This window comes from Schistocerca serialis, chromosome 3, assembly GCF_023864345.2.
Source record: "Schistocerca serialis cubense isolate TAMUIC-IGC-003099 chromosome 3, iqSchSeri2.2, whole genome shotgun sequence".
NCBI lineage: Eukaryota > Metazoa > Arthropoda > Insecta > Orthoptera > Acrididae > Schistocerca > Schistocerca serialis.
In genome coordinates this window covers 578529706-578554525 of record NC_064640.1, presented here as the reverse complement: position 1 = coordinate 578554525, position 24820 = coordinate 578529706, and the positions used below count along the sequence as shown (strand labels likewise).

Sequence of the window (24820 nt, the reverse complement as noted above, 5' to 3'; positions counted from 1 at the left end):
ACTATATCTGTTTTTTCTGCTTTGGTAAATCTCATCGTCCACTTACCCCCTCCTGCTTGGACTGTCACACATTGACTATAAACTCAAAGAATGCACAAGCACACTGTAAGCAAACAGAACTGCGTCGTACCTTGCAGCTACGCAGGTTGAATGACACAACCAAGTGTAGGTGTGGAAACTTTTCAAAATACGATATCCCGTAAACGACTCGCACTAGAATCCTGCAGCAAACACCACTGTCATTCTAATTTACCCTACTTTTAGTCTGTTAGTGTAAATAGGCATTGTTCCATTTGAAAAAGTGTTTGTTTGCATAAAAATACACTTTCTAAGTAGTATTACAATCTGCAGCTTGGTTGACAGTACGAACCCATGGCCACCAACCCATTCTGTGAAACCTACACATCAATAGCGCTTCCCATTTCCGCAATATTTCAGGCGCAAGTTTTAGGTGATTCACTCTGTATATTGATGCTGCTACTTCTAATAGGGGTAAAGCGATTGATCGGTCAGAAGCTCAATGAGTGCAAAAAGTTTTACATTCTCACTGTCTTCATTGTGGTGTATGCAGTGCCAACCTTGTGTGAATGCTCTGAAAAGCTAACCATTTCCATATCACAGCATCTTCCTCCTGTCTGTTCAATATCGCGTCTGTAGCACGTCATCGTCGTGGTGTAGCAATTTTAATGGCCATTAGTGTATTTCGGTGAAGTTTCACTATTGTCTGTGGGTTCATTTCATTTTCTGTCGAATAAGAGGTAAACATGGTTAATAATACATACAGATTTGTGATTATATTCATAACATTTAACATCATCTATACCTCAACAGGACATTCTGATGTTCATGTAGCTGTCTCCCATTGCACCACAGCTGCTATTTTGATACAAGTTGTCATCTGCAGCTAGTGAGATTTTCTCTATAACACAGGACCTATACTGAACAAAATTGTTAGTAGTAAAACGAAAATATTAGTTTTTTGGTTTATTTTGCCCTTTGTTGATGTTACATTACACTATATCTTACTTTCTGTTGTGAGCACTGATACGTTATTTATCACTTAACGTTTGTTTGCTATGTTTCTGCAATTGTTTCCGAAAACATTTCTACCTGATAGCTGTAACGACATGTTACTTGAGACAGACTTTGTAAACTGGTGTATGCGGGGAAGGAAGCGGGTATATTTTTCGTTTTTGCTTATTTTTGTGCTTTCCGGGTTGTCACGACTGTATGAAACACCCAGAAACAAGCACTGTGTCGCTATTTATTAAATATTCAGCTGTTCCACCATTCTGATTTATATATTCTGGGCGGAAAATCAGAACTTTGTTATGACAGCAGGTTTGTCAACAGACGTTAATGCTGACCTCAAAAGTCTTAAATGCAGTATCAGACCTCCACAAAACCTATTCAGTGAACTAAATTACCACATACAAAAGCTATAGTAGAATGGGAGGAAATAAATTTTACAAAGTCCATCGCAAATAAAATGTGCTCAGAACTAAAAAGCAGAAACGTTTCCGAAAACACTTGCAATAACCTAGCAAACAAACGATATAAGATAATTAACATACGAGTGCTGACAGATAACGTGTAATGTAACATCAACAAAGCGTAAAATAACCAAAACAACAGTAGTTTTTGTTTAATATAGGTACTGCATTACAGGGAAATCTTTATTAGTTGCAGATGACAACATGTACCAAAATAGCAGCTGTTGTGCAGATGACAACATGTACCATCAGAATGTCCTGTTACAGTGTAGATTTGTTAACTGTTATGAATAAAATCACTATAATCCTAAAACTCTAAATATTATTATGCGTATTTAACTTGTTATTCAACAGAAAATTATATTACGCTATTGATGATAGTGAATCTTTTCCAAAAAATGTATGAATGAATAATAAAAAAAATGTTAAGGCCTCAGTCCTTTTCCAAAACATATTCTGTTACCCTTGTTTGTCTGTTCAAGGTATACCGAGGCCGTTTAACTGATCCTCCATGTTCTTACAATACCTTATAGTCTTTGTTTCCCATATAGACGAGGGAAGTAAAGTAACTGCCTTGTATACGTTCATTTCTTCTCCCTGAAATATAATTCCTTCCGCAATGTTTCTCTGTAGTTTCCTGCACTGCTTCTGTATGTGTATAATGAATGACATAGGGCAATAGGCTACAACGCTATCTTACGTCCTCGTCAATAATTACCTCTCTTTAATGTCCTATGAATGGTATTTTTTATTTATTTATTTACTGCAGTCTTGTTTGTATACGAGCCGTACATAGTCTGCATCTCTCTGGACTTTATACCTGATAACTTCAGAATTTAAAAGTGTATATACCAGTCAACATTGTGAAAAGCATTTTCTAAATCTATAAAAGCTGTAAATAAATATTCATCTTTCTTCCTTTTCTATGAGTATAGAGTATAGTAGGAAATACTTTACTGGCCATTAAAATTGCTACACCACGAAGATGACGTGCTACAGACGCGATATTGAACCGACAGGAAGAAGGTGCTGTGATATGCAAATGACTAGCTTTTCAGAGCATTCACACAAGGTTGGCGCGGGTAGGCGACACCTACAACGTGGTGACATGAGGAAAGTTTCCAACCGGTTTCTCGTACACAAACAGCAGTTGACCGACGATGCCTGGTGAAACTTTGTTGCGATGCCTCGTGTAAGGAGGAGAAATGCGTACCATCACGTTTCCGACTTTGATAAAGGTCCGATTGTAGCCTATCGCTATTGCTGTTTATCGTATCGCGACATTGCTGCTGGCGTTGGTCGAGATACAATGACTGTTAGCAGAATATGGAATCGGTGGGTTCAGGAGGGTAATGCGAAACGCCTTGCTGGATCCCAACGGCCTCGTATCACTATCAGTCGAGAATACAGGCATCTTATCCGCATGGCTGTAACGGATCGTGCAGCCACTTCTCGATCCCTGAGTCAACCGATGTGGACGTTTGCAAGACAAGAACCATCTGCACGAACAGTTCGACGACGTTTGCAGCAGCATGGACTATCAGCTCGGAGACCATGGCTGCGGTTACCCTTGCCGCTGCATCACAGGCAGGAGCGCCTGCGATGGTGTACTCAACGACAAACCTGGGTGCACGAATGTCAAAACGTCATTTTTTGGATGAATCCAGGTTCTGTTTACAGCATCGTGATGGCCGCATCCGTCTTTGGCGACATCGCGGTGAACGCACATTGGAAGCGTGTATTGAACAGTGGACGTTACATTTCAGATGTGTTACGACCCGTGGCTGTACCCTTCATTCGATCCCTGCGAAACCCTACATTTCAGCAGGATAATGCACGACCGCATGTTGAACGTCCTGTACGGGCCTTTCTGGATACAGAAAATGTTCGACTGCTGCTCTGGCCAGCACATTCTCCAGATCTCTCACCAACTGAAAACGTCTGGTCAATGGTGGCCGAGCAACTGGCTCGTCACAATACGCCAGTCGCTACTTGATGAACTGTGGTATCGCGTTGAAGCTGCATGGGCAGCTGTACCTGTACACGCCATCCAATCTCTGTTTGACTCAATGCTCAGGCGTATCAAGGCCGTTATTACGGCCAGAGGTGGTTGTTCTGGGTACTGATTTCTCTGGATCTATGCAGCCAAATTGCGTAAAAATGTAATCACATGTCAGTTCTAGTATAATATATTTGTCCAATGAATACCCGTTTATCATCTGCATTTCTTCTTGGTGTAGCAATTTTAATGGCCAGTAGTGTACATGATTAAATTAGTAAATGGTTTGGGGGTATACAGTGCGCAAAATTGGTGCGGAGGAGCTGCTACATCTGAAAGAAACAATCCCTGTAAACCCGGCTGGACATGATGTGAACTGAACTTTGATTACAGATACAGGGACGTCATTCCGTACTGTTTAAACTCCATGCCAAAGCTCATAAATCATATTGCCTGCCGATTACTGCAGTGCCAGCCTATCGGGCAACTACGCCCTGATATTTTCAATACTGGTCAAGGCAACAACAATCTGTATAGAGGTAGGTCAGGACAGCAAGGGCAACATGCGGTGTTGTGTTATCTTTTTCAAATATGTCATGAAGACTTTCAAGATTTGGTAAATGCATCGGCCTTATATTTTGTACGTCTTGCTTTCCAAATTACCTGCTGCGCCACCAGAGGTGATAGTGTTGTGTGATGGCTAATACAATCAGAAAACATTCGTTATTCTAAGAGCCTCCACACGCGGACGTCTCCACCGTGACATTGTATGCAGAACCAAGACTCGTTGCTGCCACTCTTTTGCCCAGTGATGGCGCACGTCTCTCTGTCGCCGTCAAGGGAAGTAGCAACAGTGGCTGTAGTGCTGACAGTCCACGGTGCTCCAAGTGTTGTCATACGTTCGGCATGGATTGTTTCGCTGCAAACTGGCCATTTCCGTACTCAAGTTACGTCAGCTTTCTGGACGATAATACACGGCTGAGCAAACATTATCCATCTATTACCCCATCGATTCCATATTTGCATTACAGTCGTAGGATCATGACCAACATGCGCAGCAATATCACAGAACGACAAACCGCTGTCTTGGTAAACCGCGATTTTGCCACACTACGAGGTAGTAGAGGTTTTTCCTTCTTACACGATGCATAACACGAACTTCTCACAAACAAAAAACATTCAGTTGCGATTTATGAGTCGGAAATACCATGCCTAATCTTTCCTCATATACAGGATGTAGATAGCGTTACTCCTATTCAGTTTGTACGAATACGCCGAAATGCTAATTATTTCCCCATCCAAACATGTAGTACTGTCCATTCCAATCTGACGACTATTCCAATTCTGAAGGCCAGCAATCTACTTACGAAAAATTATTCAACAATCACTGGTTAACATGGATGCCAGTCAATAAAGATTCTGAAACTCCAGTTAGCCTACTATAACAAGAGATCCATATTCATGAATGCAAAATTACAACACTAAAACATAGCCACACTTCTGGAAGAATTCTTCGGAGCAGAAACGTCACATCAAAACAAAACCAAAATTGAAGAAATAGAGAAATAGGATTGGAAAATCCTTAGGAACATTTTCATACCAATAAATAGGGAAGGAATTTATATTAAGAGACCAACATGAGAAATATGAACTCATCGTATAAAAAATTGGTCATCCATTTAAGACCATTACAGACTTGAGAGCTGTAGATGGCTAGGACAGGTACCAGGCAGTCATGTGATCATGCAGTGCTGGCATACGTCATGACAGTGAAGTGGTGTATGTATCCCTGTCGATAGTAAACAATCAGTGCAGTAAGGCAGGTTGATGTGGAGACGTAGCAACCTGCTGAAAGGAGCTTTTGTCTTTGGACATGACCCATGACTACACTGTGAATGAAGTACCCATTTAGCTGATGATGTATATTGGTAGGCTGTCCAACATGTCTACAAGGAATGGAGACCACTGTCAGCCATGTGACACAGCATAAGAACACATCCGAACACTAGTGGAGCCAAGTGCTTTTTGGGCCGCTGATTTATGACCCTTACGTAAACAGACACCATCTGTCACTTCTAAGATCACTACCTTCCTCCCAGACACTTTCAAAGTTACCCCTCCCTTCCCATCTCAAAGGCTTTAGAGTGAGTTATAAATGGAAAGAAATTCAAAAGACCATTGTCCTATTTGTTGGTGCAGACATTTATCTTAATGGATATGATTTCTAACCTACCTTGTGATAATACCTGTACTATAATTTATGACTCAGAGTGGCTACTAGATACTTGAACTTATCTTAATGACTGTAATTTGTGAGCCAAAAATAACGTCATATGGAATCACTCAACAGAGGAAAGTCCACTGGACCTGACGGGATACCAATTCGATTCTACACAGAGTACGCGAAAGAACTTGGCCCCCCTTCTAACAGCCGTTTACCGCAAGTCTCTAGAGGAACGGAAGGTTCCAAATGATTGGAAAAGAGCACAAGTAGTCCCAGTCTTCAAGAAGTGTCGTCGAGCAGATGCGCAAAACTATAGACCTATATCTCTGACGTCGATCTGTTGTAGAATTTTAGAACATGTTTTTTGCTCGAGTATCATGTCGTTTTTGGAAACCCAGAATCTACTCTGCAGGAATCAACATGGATTCCGGAAACAGCGATCATGTGAGACCAAACTCGCTTTATTTGTTCATGAGACCCAGAAAATATTAGATACAGGCTCCCGGGTAGATGCTATTTTCCTTGACTTCCGGAAGGCGTTCGCTACAGTTCCGCACTGTCGCCTGATAAAGTAAGAGCCTACGGAGTATCGGACCAGCTGTATGGCTGGATTGAAGAGTTTTTAGCAAACAGAACACAGCATGTTGTTATCAATGGAGAGACGTTAAAGTAACCTCTGGCGTGCCACAGGGGAGTGTTATGGGACCATTGCTTTTCACAATATATATAAATGACCTAGTAGATAGTGTCGGAAGTTCCATGTGGCTTTTCACGGATGATGCTGTGGTATACAGAGAAGTTGCAGCATTAGAAAATTGTAGCAAAACGCAGGAACATCTGCAGTGGATAGGCACTTGGTGCAGGGAGTGGCAACTGGCCCTTAACATAGACAAATGTAATGTATTGCGAATACATAGAAAGAAGGATCCTTTATTGTATGATTATATGATAGCGGAACAAACACTGGTAGCAGTTACTTCTGTAAAATATCTGGGAGTATGCGTGCGGAACGATGTGAAGTGGAATGATAATATAAAATTAATTGTTGGTAAGGCAGGTACCAGGTTGAGATTCATTGGGAGAGTCCTTAGAAAATGTAGTCCATCAACAAAGGAGGTGGCTTACAAAACACTTGTTCGACCTGTACTTGAGTATTGCTCATCAGTGTGGGATCCGTACCAGATCGGGTTGACGGAGGAGATAGAGAAGATCCAAAGAAGAGCGGCGCATTTCGTCACAGGGTTATTTGGTAACCGTGATAGCGTTACGGAGATGTTTAGCAAACTCAAGTGGCAGTCTGTGCAAGAGAGGCGCTCTGCATCGCGGTGTAGCTTGCTATCCAGGTTTCGAGAGGGTGCGTTTCTGGATGAGGTATCGAATATATTGCTTCCCCCTACTTATACCTCCCGAGGAGATCACGAATGTAAAATTAGAGAGATTAGAGCGCGCACGGAGGCTTTCAGACAGTCGTTCTTCCCGCGAACGATACGCGACTGGAATAGAAAAGGGAGGTAATGACAGTGGCACGTAAAGTGCCCTCCTCCACACACCGTTGGGTGGCTTGCGGAGTATAAATGTAGATGTAGATGTAGATGTAGATGTCTGCTCCGCCTCCAGTGTCACCTCACCACCACTCGCTGCCATAACCAGTCATCATGGCTGTCACACTCTCTCTACAAGCCCAGTTGCGCCACTGAGTGTGAGTGATGATGTGCCCGTCCACTATGGAATGCATGACTCTCACACACTGTGAGGCACGGGGAGCTGCAATCAGCCAACATGGATAAAGACGCAAATCCCCCACCTACTCACCCAGCATCTACCATCGATCTCTGTATACCAGCAAGCTCATTGGCTGTTGTGTCCGACAAATTTGCCGTGGAATCTCATTGAATGGAGTGGAACTGTCTTCATTCATGAATCCCTCTTTGAACTGAGCACTGATGATGAGCGAAGACGTTTCTGGAAACGCCCTGAACAGCGTTGAGCTATCAACCTGACTGTCGCCTGCCATACGACCTGGCAACCCCTTCATGGCAAGCCACTTAAGCAAAACAATACACACCCGCACACACCGTGAGTCCGTGCTGCCAAACTCTACCTTGGCCAGCAGGGTTACCAGATCTCTCCCCAGTTGAGAATGTTTTGAGCATTATGGACAGGGCCCTCCAACCAGCTCGGGATTTTGACGCTCTAACGTGCCAACTGAACAGAATTTGGCGCGATATCCCTCAGGAGAACGTCCAAGAACCCTATCAATCAATGCCAAGCGAAATAACTGCTTACATAAGGGACATGTGACTTGCTCAACATGTGAAATTTTCTCTTGAATAAATCGTGCAATTTTACAGAAATTGTAATCATTTGTTTGTCTGTACATGTAAGTCACATCTACCAGTTTCCAACCCATGTGAATAATTACTTCGTGGTGTGTCATCGTTTCTTAGAGAGTAATTGCCTGTAAACTATGTGGAGAATGTTAATGCAGACTGTAATAAAGAAGATAATTATACAGAGATGTTACATTAAAGCAGAGGAAACTCATTTTTCTCAATCCAGGACAATGTTGTCTACAATACCATCAACTATAAATGTTACAGAGTTAAGTGTTTGTTGGTACAAGTCTAATTTCACAGGTCATAAGAAGAAGAACCAATGTGTCTAACAGACCAAAACCATTACGTATTTGAACAAATATGTAGCAGTACTGTTGTAACTTAGGTAATAGTCCTTTAGCAGTAGAAAAATACACGACTCACATATTGCCAATACGGGGTTAGCACGTGTCAGTATGCATACATTGAATGAATATGCTGTCACACAGTGGTACCCATTAATTTACATGATTTATTGGACCAGAGAGACATGCATAGTGATTTACAATTTGGTAACCATGGTATCAGATACTCTGATACATGCCTTCTGTACTAAAGGGAACGGTATTAAGTTGTGATTTCTAACTCGTTAGGGGTGCTAGGCGTATTTTATAACTGAGCAAGGTGGCGCAGTGGTTAGCACACTGGACTCACATTCAGTACAACAACGATTCAAACCCACATCCGGCCATCCTGAGTTAGGTTTTCCACGATTTCCTTAAATCGCTTCTGGCAAATGCCAGTATTGTTCCTTTGAAAGGGCATGGCTGACTTCCTTCCCCATCCTTCCCCAGTCCGAAGGGACCGATGACTTTGCTGTTTGGTCCTGTCCCACCAACCAACTGTGTTTCATATCAGCAAACGGTATTTTCTGCTATGCTCTGCATGTTTCCACTGGGGTTATAAGAATACTATGATATGTATTCAGAATCTGGAATAATTACATTTAAAGACCATTTGTTTCGCTAAGGTGGTTAACTTACATATAAACTACATGGAAATCGATTACACACACACACACTCTGGCGCTATTTACGATTTGGCAGCCGACTTCCAGAATTTATAAAGTGTCCTGACGAAAGAGAAAGTTAGTATTAAGCTATAATTTATAGCTATAGTGTTTGACCCTACACAGAGAATCATTAATAGAGTTGAGAGAATTGATAAATACAAAGCCTACAGCTGACTGAGGTGGAATTGAATACTGGGATCTTCCAATCCATTGTCTAGCACTTCCTAGCGTGGCTGTCTACACTGCTGTGGCTGGGAGCTGTTGATAGCAACATATCTATGTGATTGTGTTCTGATGTGATAGAAATATTGGAGACCTGCCCTACAGCTTTCATGGAACGATTGTCATGATATTATATGTGAATATGGTGCACTGTAGTCTCGTATGTAGTACAAAATTTACTGTCACACCAGTGGCAAAGGTGTGTCTGTAGGCTTGCATCCAGCAGGGACAGACATACCAGAGTCAGGTTGTGGTGGCAGCCTTGCATATATGCATCAATGGATGTTGCGAAAGCCTTCCTAACCACAAGAGATCAGTGGATGCAAGTTGCGTATCATAGTACACAAGTCAAACAGATTTACAGGTTGGAAGTACTCTCCACCATGTTGTGAAGTTGTATGCAGGTGTTAAGCATCAGATATTCGGCGTAGTACTTTTAGCATGGTCAGAAAAAAGCTCTGTTGAGTGTATGTACAATATTATGTATTTTAAACACTATTGGGAGTGCAAGTGTGAATTAGTTAGGAGTGTGCTGCTCTAAGGAGCTATAAGAACACTTTGACAGTCAGCCAGTGATCCATGAATGGGATCACAATCATCAAAAACGTTGCAAATAGATGGGGGTTCTGCGGTATATATCGCTTTATTGTGCAATGATGCATTATAGTTGTTATGCTGCAAATTGAATGTCAGTTTAATACATACACACAGCTAAATTTCCTGCCTAAGATGGTGTTTTGGGGCAGAGAATAATAGTGTATACATAAAACATGCCTTTGTTGCGTACTGTAATATGCAAAGTTTCTGCATGAAAATGACGACTTTTAATTTTGAGATGAAACCACTTCAGTCTTTTTATATTGCATTGAAAAAATTGTATTTCAAGGGAAAGTGATTTGCTAACTCATCCATCACCTCACACATATATTACAGTTCGTGCTTACATCATATACAGTGATGCAATGCTAAGTAAAATGAGATGTTACTGGAACCTAAGTTCTGCTGACAAAATAATTCGCTGACACTCTCTGCTGCAGATTTTCACTTCCTAATTATGGTAATATGTCTCAATAATAAGTGCACATTTAGTTTATCCCACTAGTTGTTTAAATAACGTTATTGGGAGGGCTGTTACTGTCTAATTGTGCTGGAGAATGTATGAAACGCAGTACTGTGCAGCAGTCCTCTAAAAGGGGTCTGATAAGTATACTGTAGTGTAGGCGATCTCTTTTACATGTGCATGTCACCCAGAGGCTCTAATCTACAATTTGTTAAGTCGCGAGACTTTCTTCCATCTTCAGAACAAGATGTAAGTAGTGGGCTTGTTTAGAAAATAAGTTTTTCTCTAACAGACATGATTTGCTTTTTTAAACGTGGTGAGCAATCTCAGTGATAGACACACACTATAGTAATGTCCACTAGCACTCGTCTGGGTAGTTTTGATCAGATGTATATGCAGAATGTGGATCGCACATTGCTTATGTGGAAACAGCTTCACACATGTGCACTTCTTGAATAAGTTTCGTTATCAGACTGGTGGCTACTGCCTCCCTATGGCGGCCCACATACTAACTCTAAGATAGAGGTCTATCTGTTCTCGCTGGTGCTGCTGAGTGGGTAGGTAGCTAGGGGATGTGTGTGTTTATGTATGTGGGCTGGTTGCAGCTCCCTGAGCCTCACATTGTGTGGGAGTCATTCATTCCACAGTGGGTGGGCACATCATCACTCACTCTCCAGTTAAGTAACTGGGCTTGTACAGTGAGTGCGACAGCCATGATGAGTACTTATGGCAACGAGCAATGGTGAGACGACACTGGGAGGCTGAGTGCCACGGCGCAGACTGGTACAGTTGAAACTTGTTTGAACTTACATATGTTTCCACACATCCGCTGTAATGTCGAAGTGTTTGACTTAACCTGAGCAGCCATGTATGACTGTGACGTCATTTTTGGCTCATAAATTACAGCCATTAAAATAAGGACAAACATCTGGCAGCCACTTTGAGTCATAAATAGTTGTACAGTAATTATAAGAAGGTAGGTTATGAATCACACTGAAGTGCCAAAGAAACTAGTATAGCCATGCGTATTTAAATACAGAGATACGTAAACAGGCCGAATACGGCGCTGAGGCCGGCAATGCCTATATAGGACAACAAGTGTCTGGCGCAGTTGTTATTGAATCCCGTAAAACAACAAATCTCTGACATCGCTGTGGCTGGAAAAAGATCCTGCGGGAATGGGACCAATGATGACTGAAGAGACCCCTTCAACGTGACAGAAATGCAACGCTTCCACAAATTGCTGTACATTTCAATGGTGGGTCATCAAGAAGTGTCAGTGTGTGAACCATTCATCAAAACATCATCGATATGCGCTTTGGAGCCGAAGGTCCACTCGTGTACTCTTGATGACTGCACAACACAAAGCTTTACACCCAACCTGGGCCCGTTAATACCGACATTGGACAATTGATGACTGGAAACATGTTGCCGGGTCATACAACTCTTGTTTCAGATTGTATCGAGTGAATGGACATGTACGGGTATGAATCCATGGACTCTGCATGTCAGCAGGGGACTGTTCAAGCTGATGGAGGCTCTGTAATGGTGTGGAGCGTGTGCAGTTGGGGTGATATGGGACCCGTGATACGTCTAGGTACGTCTCTGATAGATGACATGTACGTAAGGATCCTGTCTGATCACCTGCATCCATTCATGTCCATTGTGAATTCCGACAGACTTGGGCAATTCCAGCAGGACAATGCGACACCTCTTGCGCTGGCCACCAACCTCCCCAGACATGAACATTATTAACCATATCTGGTATGCCTTGGAACGTGCTGTTCAGTAGAGATCTCCACCCCCTCGTACTCTTACGGATTTATGGTCAAGGCTGCAGTATTCATGGTGTCAATTCCCTTCAGCACTACTTCAGAAATTAGTAGAGTCCATGCCATGTTGTGTTGCGGCAATTCTGCGTGCTTGCGGGGTCCTACGTGATATTAGGCTCGTGTGCCAGTTTCTTTGGCTCTTCAGGGTATATCCATAAAGATAATTGGCTGCACCAACCAATAGGACAATAGTCTTTTGAATTTATTGTCATTTGTAGCTCATCTTAACCGCCTTGAGAAAGGAATGGGGTCTTCTTAAAAGTGACTGGTGGAGTTTGTTTATGTAAGCGTCATAAATCTGTGTCCAGAACACAGTTAGCTCCACTACACCGAACGAAAGTGGACTGGAGAAAAGTGTCATGCCTTGTCAATGAATTACAGTTTCAAACACAACAAGAATTGCTTCTGTCTTTGAATGCAGGTTCACCTCAACCAGTTGCCAAGTGAACATTGAGAAAGGAAGTGGAGAAAATGGACATTAGGGGTGGGGTAGCGCGAGAAAGGCTATTGCCCACAGCGCAACATAAAACTTCAACTTTTCATTGAGCTAAGTAACACACAGAATGGATAATAGCTGAGTGGAAGCGTCATCACGATTAGACAAATGGTGTTTTTCCGTCTTTTTCAAATGATGTCAAGAGCACTGATGACCCAATGAGGCGTTTAACCCGCAGTGTGTGCTGGGAGTAGGTCAGACAGTTGTCGGTTTTATGATGTTTTGTGAGTCTTTTTAGTTCCATGACTAGGCTCCACTCATTGCGATTTCTGTGAGGGTAAACCAAGGTGTTTATTTCATATTTCTCGTTGGCTTACTGTTGCAATTTCTTCTAAATCTTCATGATGATTATTCTGTAAACCCCCTTCCACAACGTACCGAGGCCATTATCAAAGCGAGAATAGGTGTAATTTGATATTGGCGTGATGTCTACTGGGGATGAATATTTTTTTGCCATGTGTTCTGACACACACTTGGACAGAATCGTGGATACATTCAGGAGCAGAAGAATCAAATTTCAGCTGTAGGTAGGATAAAAATTAAGTAGATAAAGAAATAGCAGATGACCTTCAACAGGTAGGCATGAAAATAGGTTAAATGAAAGGATGGTAAAAATTCAGCACTAATAGTAATAAACACTAATTTGATACCATAAGACCAAAGAAGAAAACAGATGTTTTGTGGACAGAAGAGCGAACATACGAAGAGATTGCACGTATAATAATAATAATAATAATAATAATAATAATAATAATAACAATAACAACAATAATCTGTTCCTTATTATCTTTGTACATTTCAATAATAATGTGAAAAAGATGGTCATCCTTATCTATCGCTTTCACAGCTTCCTAGAGTTTTGCTCTAGGGGCCATGTTATAAGTTGTTGCTAAATCTACAAAGGCAATGTGTATCTCCTTCGGTACTGCTGTAAATGTTTGCCTCGTTTGTTGTAAAATAAAGAGGCGATCTCTACAGGATGTGTCTGAACCCTCTTTCGTCTTCTTCAGTATGGTGGACAACTTTCTGGCTTATTTTTTTCATACAGTTAGTCTCTTCTCTATTCGACTTCTTGAGAAATGGAAGCCATATCTGAACCTATTAGTGTCGCAAAAGGGCTGAGACAAGGCTACAATACCCACAAGGCGGATCACAACTCTTTTGTCAGTACATGCTTGGCCTACACGGGACCCAACCCTTGTAGTGCTACTTCCCTTCCTGTGCTGCAGATCCATCCTTCTACTATTCCTTTTTGCCCTCTGCCTTTCCTTTGGATGGTCGTCTTCATGCCAACCACACGTGGATCTCTCTCTTTTGGCACTTTACACACCTTTTTATCCTAAACTGTAGGGCGCCATTTTTAGGTTTGACCTACAATTAGTCTTCCAAATTTTACAGACATGCAGGTAGGGTCGGCCAGCGTGGTGTGTATTCCACCGATGTGCTTTTTTTTTTGTCTTCACACTCTTCCTATCTGGCAATGTAATGCATCCAAACGGTAGCCATCCTGTGTGTGTGTGTGTGTGTGTGTGTGTGTGTGTGTGTGTGTGTGTGTGTGTGTGTGTGTGAGTGAGAGAGAGAGAGAGAGAGAGAGAGAGAGAGAGAGAGAGAGAGAGAGAGATTTATGCCTGAGCTGGAAACTCAATAAATATCCCTGGCAGTATGTGCCCATTGTGGCTGGGGCGTGGAGACTCTGGGCAATGGATTACTGGCCAGGTAGCCATTGCTGAGGCTGTGTGGCACCCGTGGTGAGAGCTTCCATTTGGCGTGGGGGGAGTGACACCATTGTGTTGTGGATGACTCGCATCTGAAGCAAATTAAGCTTTCTTCTGCTAATGGCTGCGTGGCCCAGCGGTCTCTTCTGAAGTAGAAGATTCTTACTATGTGGAGAGATATAGCCCCAAAATTTTGTTTCACAGTCTAAGAAACAAGAGGGGAAATAGTTGCCCCAATACTTAGATCACCCTAGGACCGACAAGAGTTCCTTTTCAGCTACAAAGGCATTATTCTTTGTTGAACACCTTGAGGACAGGTTTGGGGAAGCAGCAGTGATCCCAAAAATTAAAAGTGGTTCAGTTCTGACTAATGCAACAACCCCTGCCCAGTCATGAGGACTGCTTCCTGTGACAAGATGGATGACATTCCTGTAACTACACTCCTGGAAATTGAAATAAGAACACCGTGAATTCATTGTCCCAGGAAGGGGAAACTTTATTGACACATTCCTGGGGTCAGATACATCACATGATCACACTGACAGAACCACAGGCACATAGACACAGGCAACAGAGCATGCACAATGTCGGCACTAGTACAGTGAATATCCACCTTTCGCAGCAATGCAGGCTGCTATTCTCCCATGGAGACGATCGTAGAGATGCTGGATGTAGTCCTGTGGAACGGCTTGCCATGCCATTTCCACCTGGCGCCTCAGTTGGACCAGCGTTCGTGCTGGACGTGCAGACCGCGTGAGACGACGCTTCATCCAGTCCCAAACATGCTCAATGGGGGACAGATCCGGAGATCTTGCTGGCCAGGGTAGTTGACTTACACCTTCTAGAGCACGTTGGGTGGCACGGGATACATGCGGACGTGCATTGTCCTGTTGGAACAGCAAGTTCCCTTGCCGGTCTAGGAATGGTAGAACGATGGGTTCGATGACGGTTTGGATGTACCGTGCACTATTCAGTGTCCCCTCGACGATCACCAGTGGTGTACGGCCAGTGTAGGAGGTCGCTCCACACACCATGATGCCGGGTGTTGGCCCTGTGTGCCTCGGTCGTATGCAGTCCTGATTGTGGCGCTCACCTGCACGGCGCCAAACACACATACGACCATCATTGGCACCAAGGCAGAAGTGACTCTCATCGCTGAAGACGACACGTCTCCATTCGTCCCTCCATTCACGCCTGTCGCGACACCACTGGAGGCGGGCTGCACGATGTTGGGGCGTGAGCGGAAGACGGCCTAACGGTGTGCGGGACCGTAGCCCAGCTTCATGGAGACGGTTGCGAATGGTCCTCGCCGATACCCCAGGAGCAACAGTGTCCCTAATTTGCTGGGAAGTGGCGGTGCGGTCCCCTACGGCACTGCGTAGGATCCTACGGTCTTGGCGTGCATCCGTGCGTCGCTGCGGTCCGGTCCCAGGTCGACGGGCACGTGCACCTTCCGCCGACCACTGGCGACAACATCGATGTACTGTGGAGACCTCGCGCCCCACGTGTTGAGCAATTCGGCGGTACGTCCACCCGGCCTCCCGCATGCCCACTATACGCCCTCGCTCAAAGTCCGTCAACTGCACATACGGTTCACGTCCACGCTCTCGCGGCATGCTACCAGTGTTAAAGACTGCGATGGAGCTCCGTATGTCACGGCAAACTGGCTGACACTGACGGCGGCGGTGCACAAATGCTGCGCAGCCAGCGCCATTCGACGGCCAACACCGCGGTTCCTGGTGTGTCCGCTGTGCCGTGCGTGTGATCATTGCTTGTACAGACCTCTCGCAGTGTCCGGAGCAAGTATGGTGGGTCTGACACACCGGTGTCAATGTGTTCTTTTTTCCATTTCCAGGAGTGTATAACCCCCCATGACAGTCTCTGTATGGTACAGGATATCATCTTCTGTCACGACCTTCTGTTACAGACTAATTGAGCTACGAGCCAGTTTGGATCAACAGGGTGTGCATTTTGTCCATCATGTCCAGCTGGAACCAAAGGACAATAATGTTGCCACTGGGGCCTTCATCCTCGCCTTTGAAAGCGACTTGTTACCTGAAAAGGTGAAGGTGATGGTGTATCAATGTAATGTGAAACTGTACGTACCCCATCCCATGTAGTGCTTCAGATGCATGAAATTCAAACAGATGTCTTCGCTTTGGAATGCTAGTCCTTTCTGTAGGGATTGTGGAAGTCAGTTGCGCAGAAACTTTCCTTGTGCCTCTCATACTATCTGCGTCAACTGTGGAGAGCACCATGCCCCTCTTCACTAAAGTGTACAATCTTCCAAAAAAAAAAAAAAGAAAATCGAATAACGCAAAACATTTGACTGACTGACTTATGAAGAGGCCAAGAAGAAACATAATCATTTGCACCCTACATATGTGGTGGTGATATATGCTATTGCTATGACAGTGTCATCTTCTCTAGCAACAGTATTCTCCTCTCTGTGTATTCTATGCTGGGTCCTCTCGGCTGCTCAACTAAACCTGTTACTTTCGTGGTTGTGGGCCCTTGTCCTACTGTTGCTTCTCCCACGCCCACTTCGGCAGCTAGTGACTGAAGGAGCCACAGGTTGCTGGTCGTAGGACTTCACGTTCTTCCTCTGTCCATGAAACTGAGGCATGATGCGCCTTCTTGGTCCCTTCATGTCCTTATGGGCTACCTATAGCATGATTCTCCAATGGAGCTGTGGCAGTTTTCTTCGACCACTTGGCTGAGCTTAGACATCTCTTACGCATTTCCTCCCCTTTGTGCATGGCCTTCCAAGAAATGTGGTTACCAGCAATGTGGGGGCCTACACTCTGTGGCTATGAGGGCTATTTTAAGAATAGTGCTGACTATGAAAGTGTGTCGGGTGGAGTTTGCACGTAGACTCTGATCTCTATCTACAGCAAACATATGCTATTCGAGATGTCTTTGGAGGCTTTGGCTGTTAGTGTGAGGACATCTGAGAATTTTAGCTTGTATAATTTGCGTCTCCCTCCCAGTGTGAAGGGTTTCACAACGCATTGTCTGTCTCCATTCCTCAGCTCCACCCACCCTTCCTAATTTTGGGTGACTTCAATGTCCATAACCTTTCGCAGGATGGAACTATGACCACTGGTCTCAGAAAAGTTATCGAAAACTTGCTCACAAAGCTCTATCCTTGTCTTCTGAATACTGGTGCCCCCTCACACACTTACTTCTGGCATATGGCTCTTATTCAGTCATCGATTGTTCCATTTGCAGCCCAGGTCTTCTCCACTCCACCTGTTGAAGGGTCCACGATGACCTGTGTGACAGTGATTACTTCCTGATCATCCTGTCATTCTCTCAGCATCACTCACCTGGGTGTCCATCCAGATGAGCTGTAAACAATGCTGACTGATATACCTTCACTTCAGCACCCAGCCATGTGAAGGTGTCGATGTGGCTGTCCATAGCACAACTGCTGCCATTCTGTTGGCAGCCGACTGAGTAGTCCTCTATTCCTTGGGATCTCCCCATCGGAAGACAGTTCCTTGGTGGACATGCGAAACTGCCATGGCCATTAGAGATCGCAGACCTGCTCTCCTACACCATAAGTGACACCCATCTGTGGAGCACCTAATCGCCTTTAAACTGCTCCATGCCCAGGTCTGCCACCTAATAGAGTGACAGAAGACAAGAATACTACGAATAGTATGTTACTGCCATGGGACCACATTCCCCACCTTCTCAGGTTTGGCAAAGTTCCAATGCCTCCGTGGACACTTGTCTAAAAGCCTCTGTGTCTGAGAATTATCTGCATGCATTTCATGTCCTCAAATAGTGGAAGAAGCAGATTCACTCACCTTTCACTACACATCACCTGGAGCCCTGTAATACTCCATTCAGTGCCTGGGAACTCCTCAGAGTCCTAGGTTTTTACTCTGACATGGTTCCAGGGCCAGATCGCATCCACAGCCAAATGCTCAGTCACCTATTGATGGATTGCCAATGTCAACTGTATCTGGAGCGATGGTGAGTTCCCACGAAGGGGCAAGAAAGCATGATCGTCCCAGTGTTGAAACTGTGTAAATATTCCCTTGATATGGACAGCTATCGCTCACTCGCCCAATTAATCTTAACTAATGTGAAGCGTTGGGTGTGTTGGTACCTCGAGTCTCAGGGCCTTTTGGCTTCGTCCCAGGGCGGTCTTCGCCAAGGCCATTCTACCACTGACAATTTGGTCTGCCAAGAGTCTGCTATCCTGGATGGCTTTTGCCTGCAGACAACACCTTATCGCTGTCTTCTTCAATTTGCAACGGGATTAAGACACCACATGGCTTCATTACATGTTCATTACCTTACATGAGTGGGGTCTTTGGGGTCTGCTCCCGATTTTTGTCCAGAATACCATTCTTTCTGGGTTCAGGCTGGTGTTTCCCCCAGTGCCCCCTCCCCCATGTACAAGAGAATGGGGTCCCACAGTGCTCTATATTGAGTGTGCCACTTGTTCTAGTGACTACAGCTGTGGGCTCTGCAATGTCACCATCCTCGTATGCTGATGATGATTGCTTTTACTGTAGCGCCTCAACTGTGGATTTTTCTGAGCGCTGACTGCAGGATGCCAGATGAAAGGCACAGTCTCACACAAGGCTTTTGGTTTTCGGCACCCAGTACATGCGTCATGCGTTTCTGTCGCCATCGTACTTTCCATACACAAACAGAATTCTATTTCGATGATCATTTGTTCAGTGTGGTGGAGTCTTACTGCTTTTGGGATTGGTCTTCAGTGCCCAGTTGATGGCCGGCCGCTGTGGCTGAGCGATTCCAGGCGCTTCACTCTTGACCCGCGCGGCTGCTACGGTGGCAGGTTCGAATCCTGCCTCGGGCATGGATGTATGTGGTGTCCTTCGGTTAGTTAGTAGTTCTAAGTCTAGGGGACTGATGACCTCAGATGTTAAGTCCCATAGTGCTTAGAACCATTTGAACCCAGTTGATATGGCTTCCCTATCTTTAACAGCTTGAGCGAAAGTGCTGGTCACACATTAATGTTCTCTGCTGCCTCAGTAAAACCGGCTGGTACGGAGATTGCTTACACTTCTGCAGCTTTACAGAGCGTTGATCCTATCCATTCTTGAGCGTGGGAGTCTTGCACATGTCTCGCATCATCTTCGGCATTGTGGGTGCTGGACCTTGTAACCTCCCCCTTCCTAATTGGCCTATTGGACTACGATATAATTGACTCTGCTCGCGTATGCGTAATGAAATTTTATAGTGGGTACGACACTCGTTACTGAAGGAAAAAATACCGGTTAGTAGTAGGAAAGTGTACAACAGACCATTCTGAAGGAAGAATCTATTCTAAGCCTAATCTAAATACTGATGATAATTTTGAAATGGGTGCAGTATAGTGCAAACTCTCGCAAACCACAATTGGGGGAAAAGGGTACCACGTAATATTTAATACAAAAAAGACTGGTTAGCTAAAAAGAGATAATTGGCTCTGAGGACTATGGGACTTAACATCTGAGGTCATCAGTCCCCTAGAACTTAGAACTACTTAAACCTAACTAACCTAAGGACAACGCACACATCCATACCCTAGGCAGGATTCGAACCTGCGACCGTAGCGGTCGCGCGGTTCCAGACTGAAGCGCCTAGAACCGCTCGGCGACACCGGCCGGCAAAGAGATAATTAAACGTTCGCCAGCACGCTAGGGCAATGAATCTCCATAATCTTAAGAAATTTAATCAAATAATCACTGGCGTGGCAACATAAGGTTGTCACGCTTTTCCACAACATGTAACAGTTCAGGAAAAAAATAAATGAATCAGCAAGCACTGAGTTTGGAGTTACTTATTCTGAAATACTAAATTTTGAAAGTAAAGTTAAATGAAGTTATTGGTTAAATAAATGCAACTAAAACTCTGTCGTGTAAAAAATTACTTTCAGTAACATACGTGTAACGTAATGCAAAATTTAGAAAAAGGCAAGCAATTTACTTTCGATTATTGAAAGATTAAATTGAATTTACTTGAAGCAAATAATAATAAAATACATACCAAGTCAGCAGACATCACTCGCTAAGCTAAATACAGAATAAATGACATTGCGCACTCTTAATTTGTGCTGTATCTTTAGTTATTAGTTTTGCCAGTGAAATTGTACGTTTGGTTTCGGCACCCAAGACATGCGTTATACGTTTCTGTCGCCATCGTACTTTCCATACACAAACAGAATTCTACTTCTATGATCATCTGTTCAGTGTAGTGGAGTCTTACGGCTTTTGGGATTGGTCTTCAACAAACAAAACTGGCAGTAAATAGTTAACCAATTTTCGTATTCTAACGACACTTGGTGATTGGATGGAAAGGAACCCAGCTTGGCAATAATGTCTGACAATGACAACACAGGTGCCCTAAAAGTTTAAACTATTGCATGTTATGTTATGTCCTTAGGTTAGTTAGGTTTAAGTAGTTCTAAGTTCTAGGGGACTGATGACCATAGATGTTAAGTCCCATAGTGCTCAGAGCCGTTTGAACCTTTTTTTATTGCATGTTACTATTGAAGTTAGTCATACTTTGTCAAAGAAATCCCACTGGGTAATATCTCTACCAGGGTTCTATTTTTTTACTCAACAGTCTTACGATGTTGTAGCTGTGCAGACGACGAATAATGTAGCCGACGACAATGCTAAGCTGGCGCTGCTGTTGCTGCTGGATGAGAGCCCCGAGTCGACTCCAGAGTCACGGACAGTTACTGGACAGACAACAGTTAGACCCTCAGCTCTCTCTGCCTTTCCACCACTACCGTGCTCTCAATACTTGCGGGCTAACGAATTTGGTGTGCATACACTGGCGCGATCATAACTGCACACCGCGTCTGCGGGAACGCCCAACAAACACTTCCGCACTCTTTCCTGTTCGTACCGCGACAGACTCTCCATACGCGAAGATAAGCAACGGCGCAGCTACTGCCGTTTGCTGGTTGCTATCGATACATTCAAATAATGTTCCCTTGGCTATTACCCAGAAGTTTACATTATAATAAGTAGACTATTACATCCATTCATCTGTAGTTTCTGTAATAAAGCTTACATATTTAGAATCAGAACTACATTACAAGCTATCAATGGATATTAAACGGCGAAAAATTTTGGATGATGCAGGAGGTATTTTATCTGCATTTTCGGTGTTACAACCTGATACACCATTGTTGGGTCCTATGTGAGACAAGTACCCTTTGAACTAGCCCTGTGACCATTCTACTTGCAGAGGCAGGGTCCGCCCATTATGGATCAGGCGTCAACAACTGCTGCTCAGCAATGCGATACGCATTTGCTGCTTCTCTGAGCATCTGAACAATCATATTCATTTTTCTGGTAGGGAATTCTACCTCCCCCAACAGAGGCCCAAGACTTGAGTCATGATCGCAGTTCGCATACTTAATTTCGCCCTTACAATTGGAGTTGACTGATAAGCCCCTGATCACTGGAGATATGCGGATGAGATCACAACGTGGATGAATAATATTCTGATTTTATTCCAGTTCTTTAAACGTTAGGAATATATGATACATAACTAATTCAATCCTACCACAAATCGAAAATCGTATTTAGAACTAGGTGTACCCTCCGTCGTGGAATTAAGCAGTTGACGGATATATAAATAAGGTTGATATCGTATCTAAGCTATTATGCAATTTTCATTCTTCAGACCGAACAGACTGGTATAACATACACTTCCACCCCACCTCCTCCTCCCCCCCTCCCCGTCCCCTCTCTCACTCTCACTCTCACTCTCACTCTCTCTCTCTCTCTCTCTCTCTCTCTCTCTCTCTCTGTCTGCGTATGCGCGCGCGCGCGCGTGTGTGTGTGTGTGTGTGTGTGTGTGTGTGTGTGTGTGTGTGTGTGGGCGCGCGCAGTCACGCAGCTACATTTTCTCGGTGCTGCAACCTGAATCACCGTAGGTTATTTTTCCGTCTTTTAACCGATTAAACTTCTTTACTACGTTAACAGCTGATAATGTTTAAATATGTTTGTAGAACATTTCCTTTCGCATTTATAAGGTATTAATTTTTACTTGTTACTTCCACAGCTTTTGATAGGCTTTGAATCGGGCCAGATAGTCCTGTGGGACTTACGGACGAGGACAGCAGATATACGGTGTCAGACTTCGGAGCCACTGAAGTCAATAACGTGGCACCATGAAGGAAAACAATTCATGTGCAGCCATACGGATGGTTCACTCACCACTTGGGCAACGAGGCAAGCACCGAAACCAGTCAGTGTTTCACAACCGCACGGTAAGTTGTTGTAGCGCTATTACAGTGATCTTCACGAAATTAGACAGGTCAGAGTCATCTCACCTACTTAAGCGATGCCAGTTAGTGATAATCTCGAATGTCCGTAAAGATACAGAAAATTTAGATATATCTATTGTTCGGACAAGAATATCATGGATTCCTTTCTAAAAGAAGATTTTTGTCAGTTGTTCCGAAAAAAGGTCTAACGTTACAAGAAATTCTCAAGAAGAGACTGGTGACCTCAGCAGTTAAGTCCCATAGTGCTCAGAGCCATTAGAGCCTCTCAAGAAGAACCTTTTTTTTTTTTATTTTTTACTCAAACGTGTCGAAAAAGCAACAAACACTAACATTTTTCGACTGAAGAGAAGTATGTACATAAACAAAGTTTATAGATCCATGGGATATACATTTTATCGTGAGAACGTAGAAGTATTCGGAGGTAAGAAGTACAATACCGCAAGAAATGTGAAACTGTTTCGTATATGTAAGGAAAACGTTGTCACCGACAAATGTACGTTCTGTTGGGCTCCGTTGAAGCTTTCAGCGAGAAAGTTGCTATGAAAATTATAAAATTAATTTTGAAAATCTGAAAATCGCTTCATCTTTGAAAGCTGTCTGTCTGCGGGAGATTCCGTGCGTTGCTGCACGCGAGGGTTTGCAGCTTGCCGCCAGGTTTCATGTTCTTTGGCTCGCCTTAATGGTACCGACGATAGTTCCTAGTTCTCGAAAATATTATATTTGCAGCTCTTACACTCATCATCACTGCAGAATACCACCAAAATACCGATGTACGCTATACGAAAGTACCAGTTTATACTTCCAGGTCAACATTTCCCTTGGAGTCGTGCCGTATAGATTTGTTGATACAGTTTTACGAAACACAAGTGTGTATCGTGGAGTGTAGTCTATAATTCGTAGTACCTTCTTGTGTACGGCCTGCAGGCGATGATGATGTGTTACAGTTACACATCCCCCGACAGCAGTAGCATATGTCATCAGCGGTGTAATGACGGTCCTGTACATGGACCTAGCTACTCCACTATTCAGAGTGCTTTCCGGTTAAGCATGGGATAGAGTTGTTTGAGCACCATCGTGATCGGTTGGTGATGTGCATGTGGCGACCCCCCACCCCAATTAGTTTCCGGACCAGCCAGACACCAGACTTTACTATGGCTTATCTCGCGCTTACATTAATCTGTGATCTTGCAATGTTAATCACTTAGATATGTTACCTAGACAAATTTAATACCGAAATTTCCGTACCATGGCTATGACTACGTACGGGACGTATATATATAGTTATTTGTCCTAGTATTGACGTTTGTGCAGATGTTTGTCTATGAGGGAACAGAACTACTACTTATTTGTCGACGTTTATTACAACACGTCATTTGTCAAGTCACGGCTCAACAGTTCTTAGTGTAGCCTGTAATTCTGAGTTAATATGTGGCAGTTGCTCGGGATGTCGTTAAAGTAGTAGTTAAAAACCAATAGTTAAAGTGTACAGAATAAGTTAGCCAAGTATCAAGGACCTATGTACTCAAATTGTTGAGATAGGTTATATGCAGATTACTTCCACATCAGCTGCCTTGAACATCTTTATCCAAAATGGTACTGGCTTATTTCTCTTCCCATGAGTGCCAGTAAAGGGTGGAGCAGGGACATTAAGACTCAAGCTACTATAATAATGCCACATTTTCTACATCTTTTGTCTCACCACAGAAATGAGTGACAAAGAGCCATGACTAACAGACAGTTGTCACATTCCAAAATTAGACATCACAGATTCGAAAAAGCAATAGGACAGAAGTTTACTGTTTCTAGTACTAATCAGATTACATCTCCATCAATACTTTCCAAACTATTGTGATGTGCATGGCAGAGGACACTTCTTCGCTGTAGCACGTTTTGGGGTTTCTTACCATTCCATTCGCGCATAGTGTGTGAACGATGACCGCTTAAATGCGCCTACGCACAGTGTAATTAGCCAAATCTTGGCTTCATGGATCCTATAGCAACGAAATGTAGGGGTTGTAATACACTGACGGGAAAAAATCGCAACACCAAAAAATAATTAATATAAGGTAAAGAAATTTCGTTAATAAATTTATCTAGGTAACATATTTAAGTAATTAACA

At 43.5% G+C, this 24820-nt stretch overlaps 1 protein-coding gene across 4 annotated transcripts in view; it reads left to right on the top strand.

Moving 5' to 3' along the window:
• LOC126470469 (syntaxin-binding protein 5) overlaps positions 1-24820 on the top strand; it is a 1027167-nt gene that overhangs the window by 648553 nt on the left and 353794 nt on the right. For all 4 annotated transcript variants that reach the window (XR_007586213.1, XM_050098331.1, XM_050098330.1 and 1 more), the window contains exon 6: positions 22475-22682. Coding sequence is in view for 3 of the 4 variants with exons in the window: in XM_050098331.1 (XP_049954288.1) it covers positions 22475-22682 (208 nt within the window). In the remaining variant the exon portion in view is untranslated. The remainder of the gene's footprint in view (positions 1-22474; positions 22683-24820) is intronic.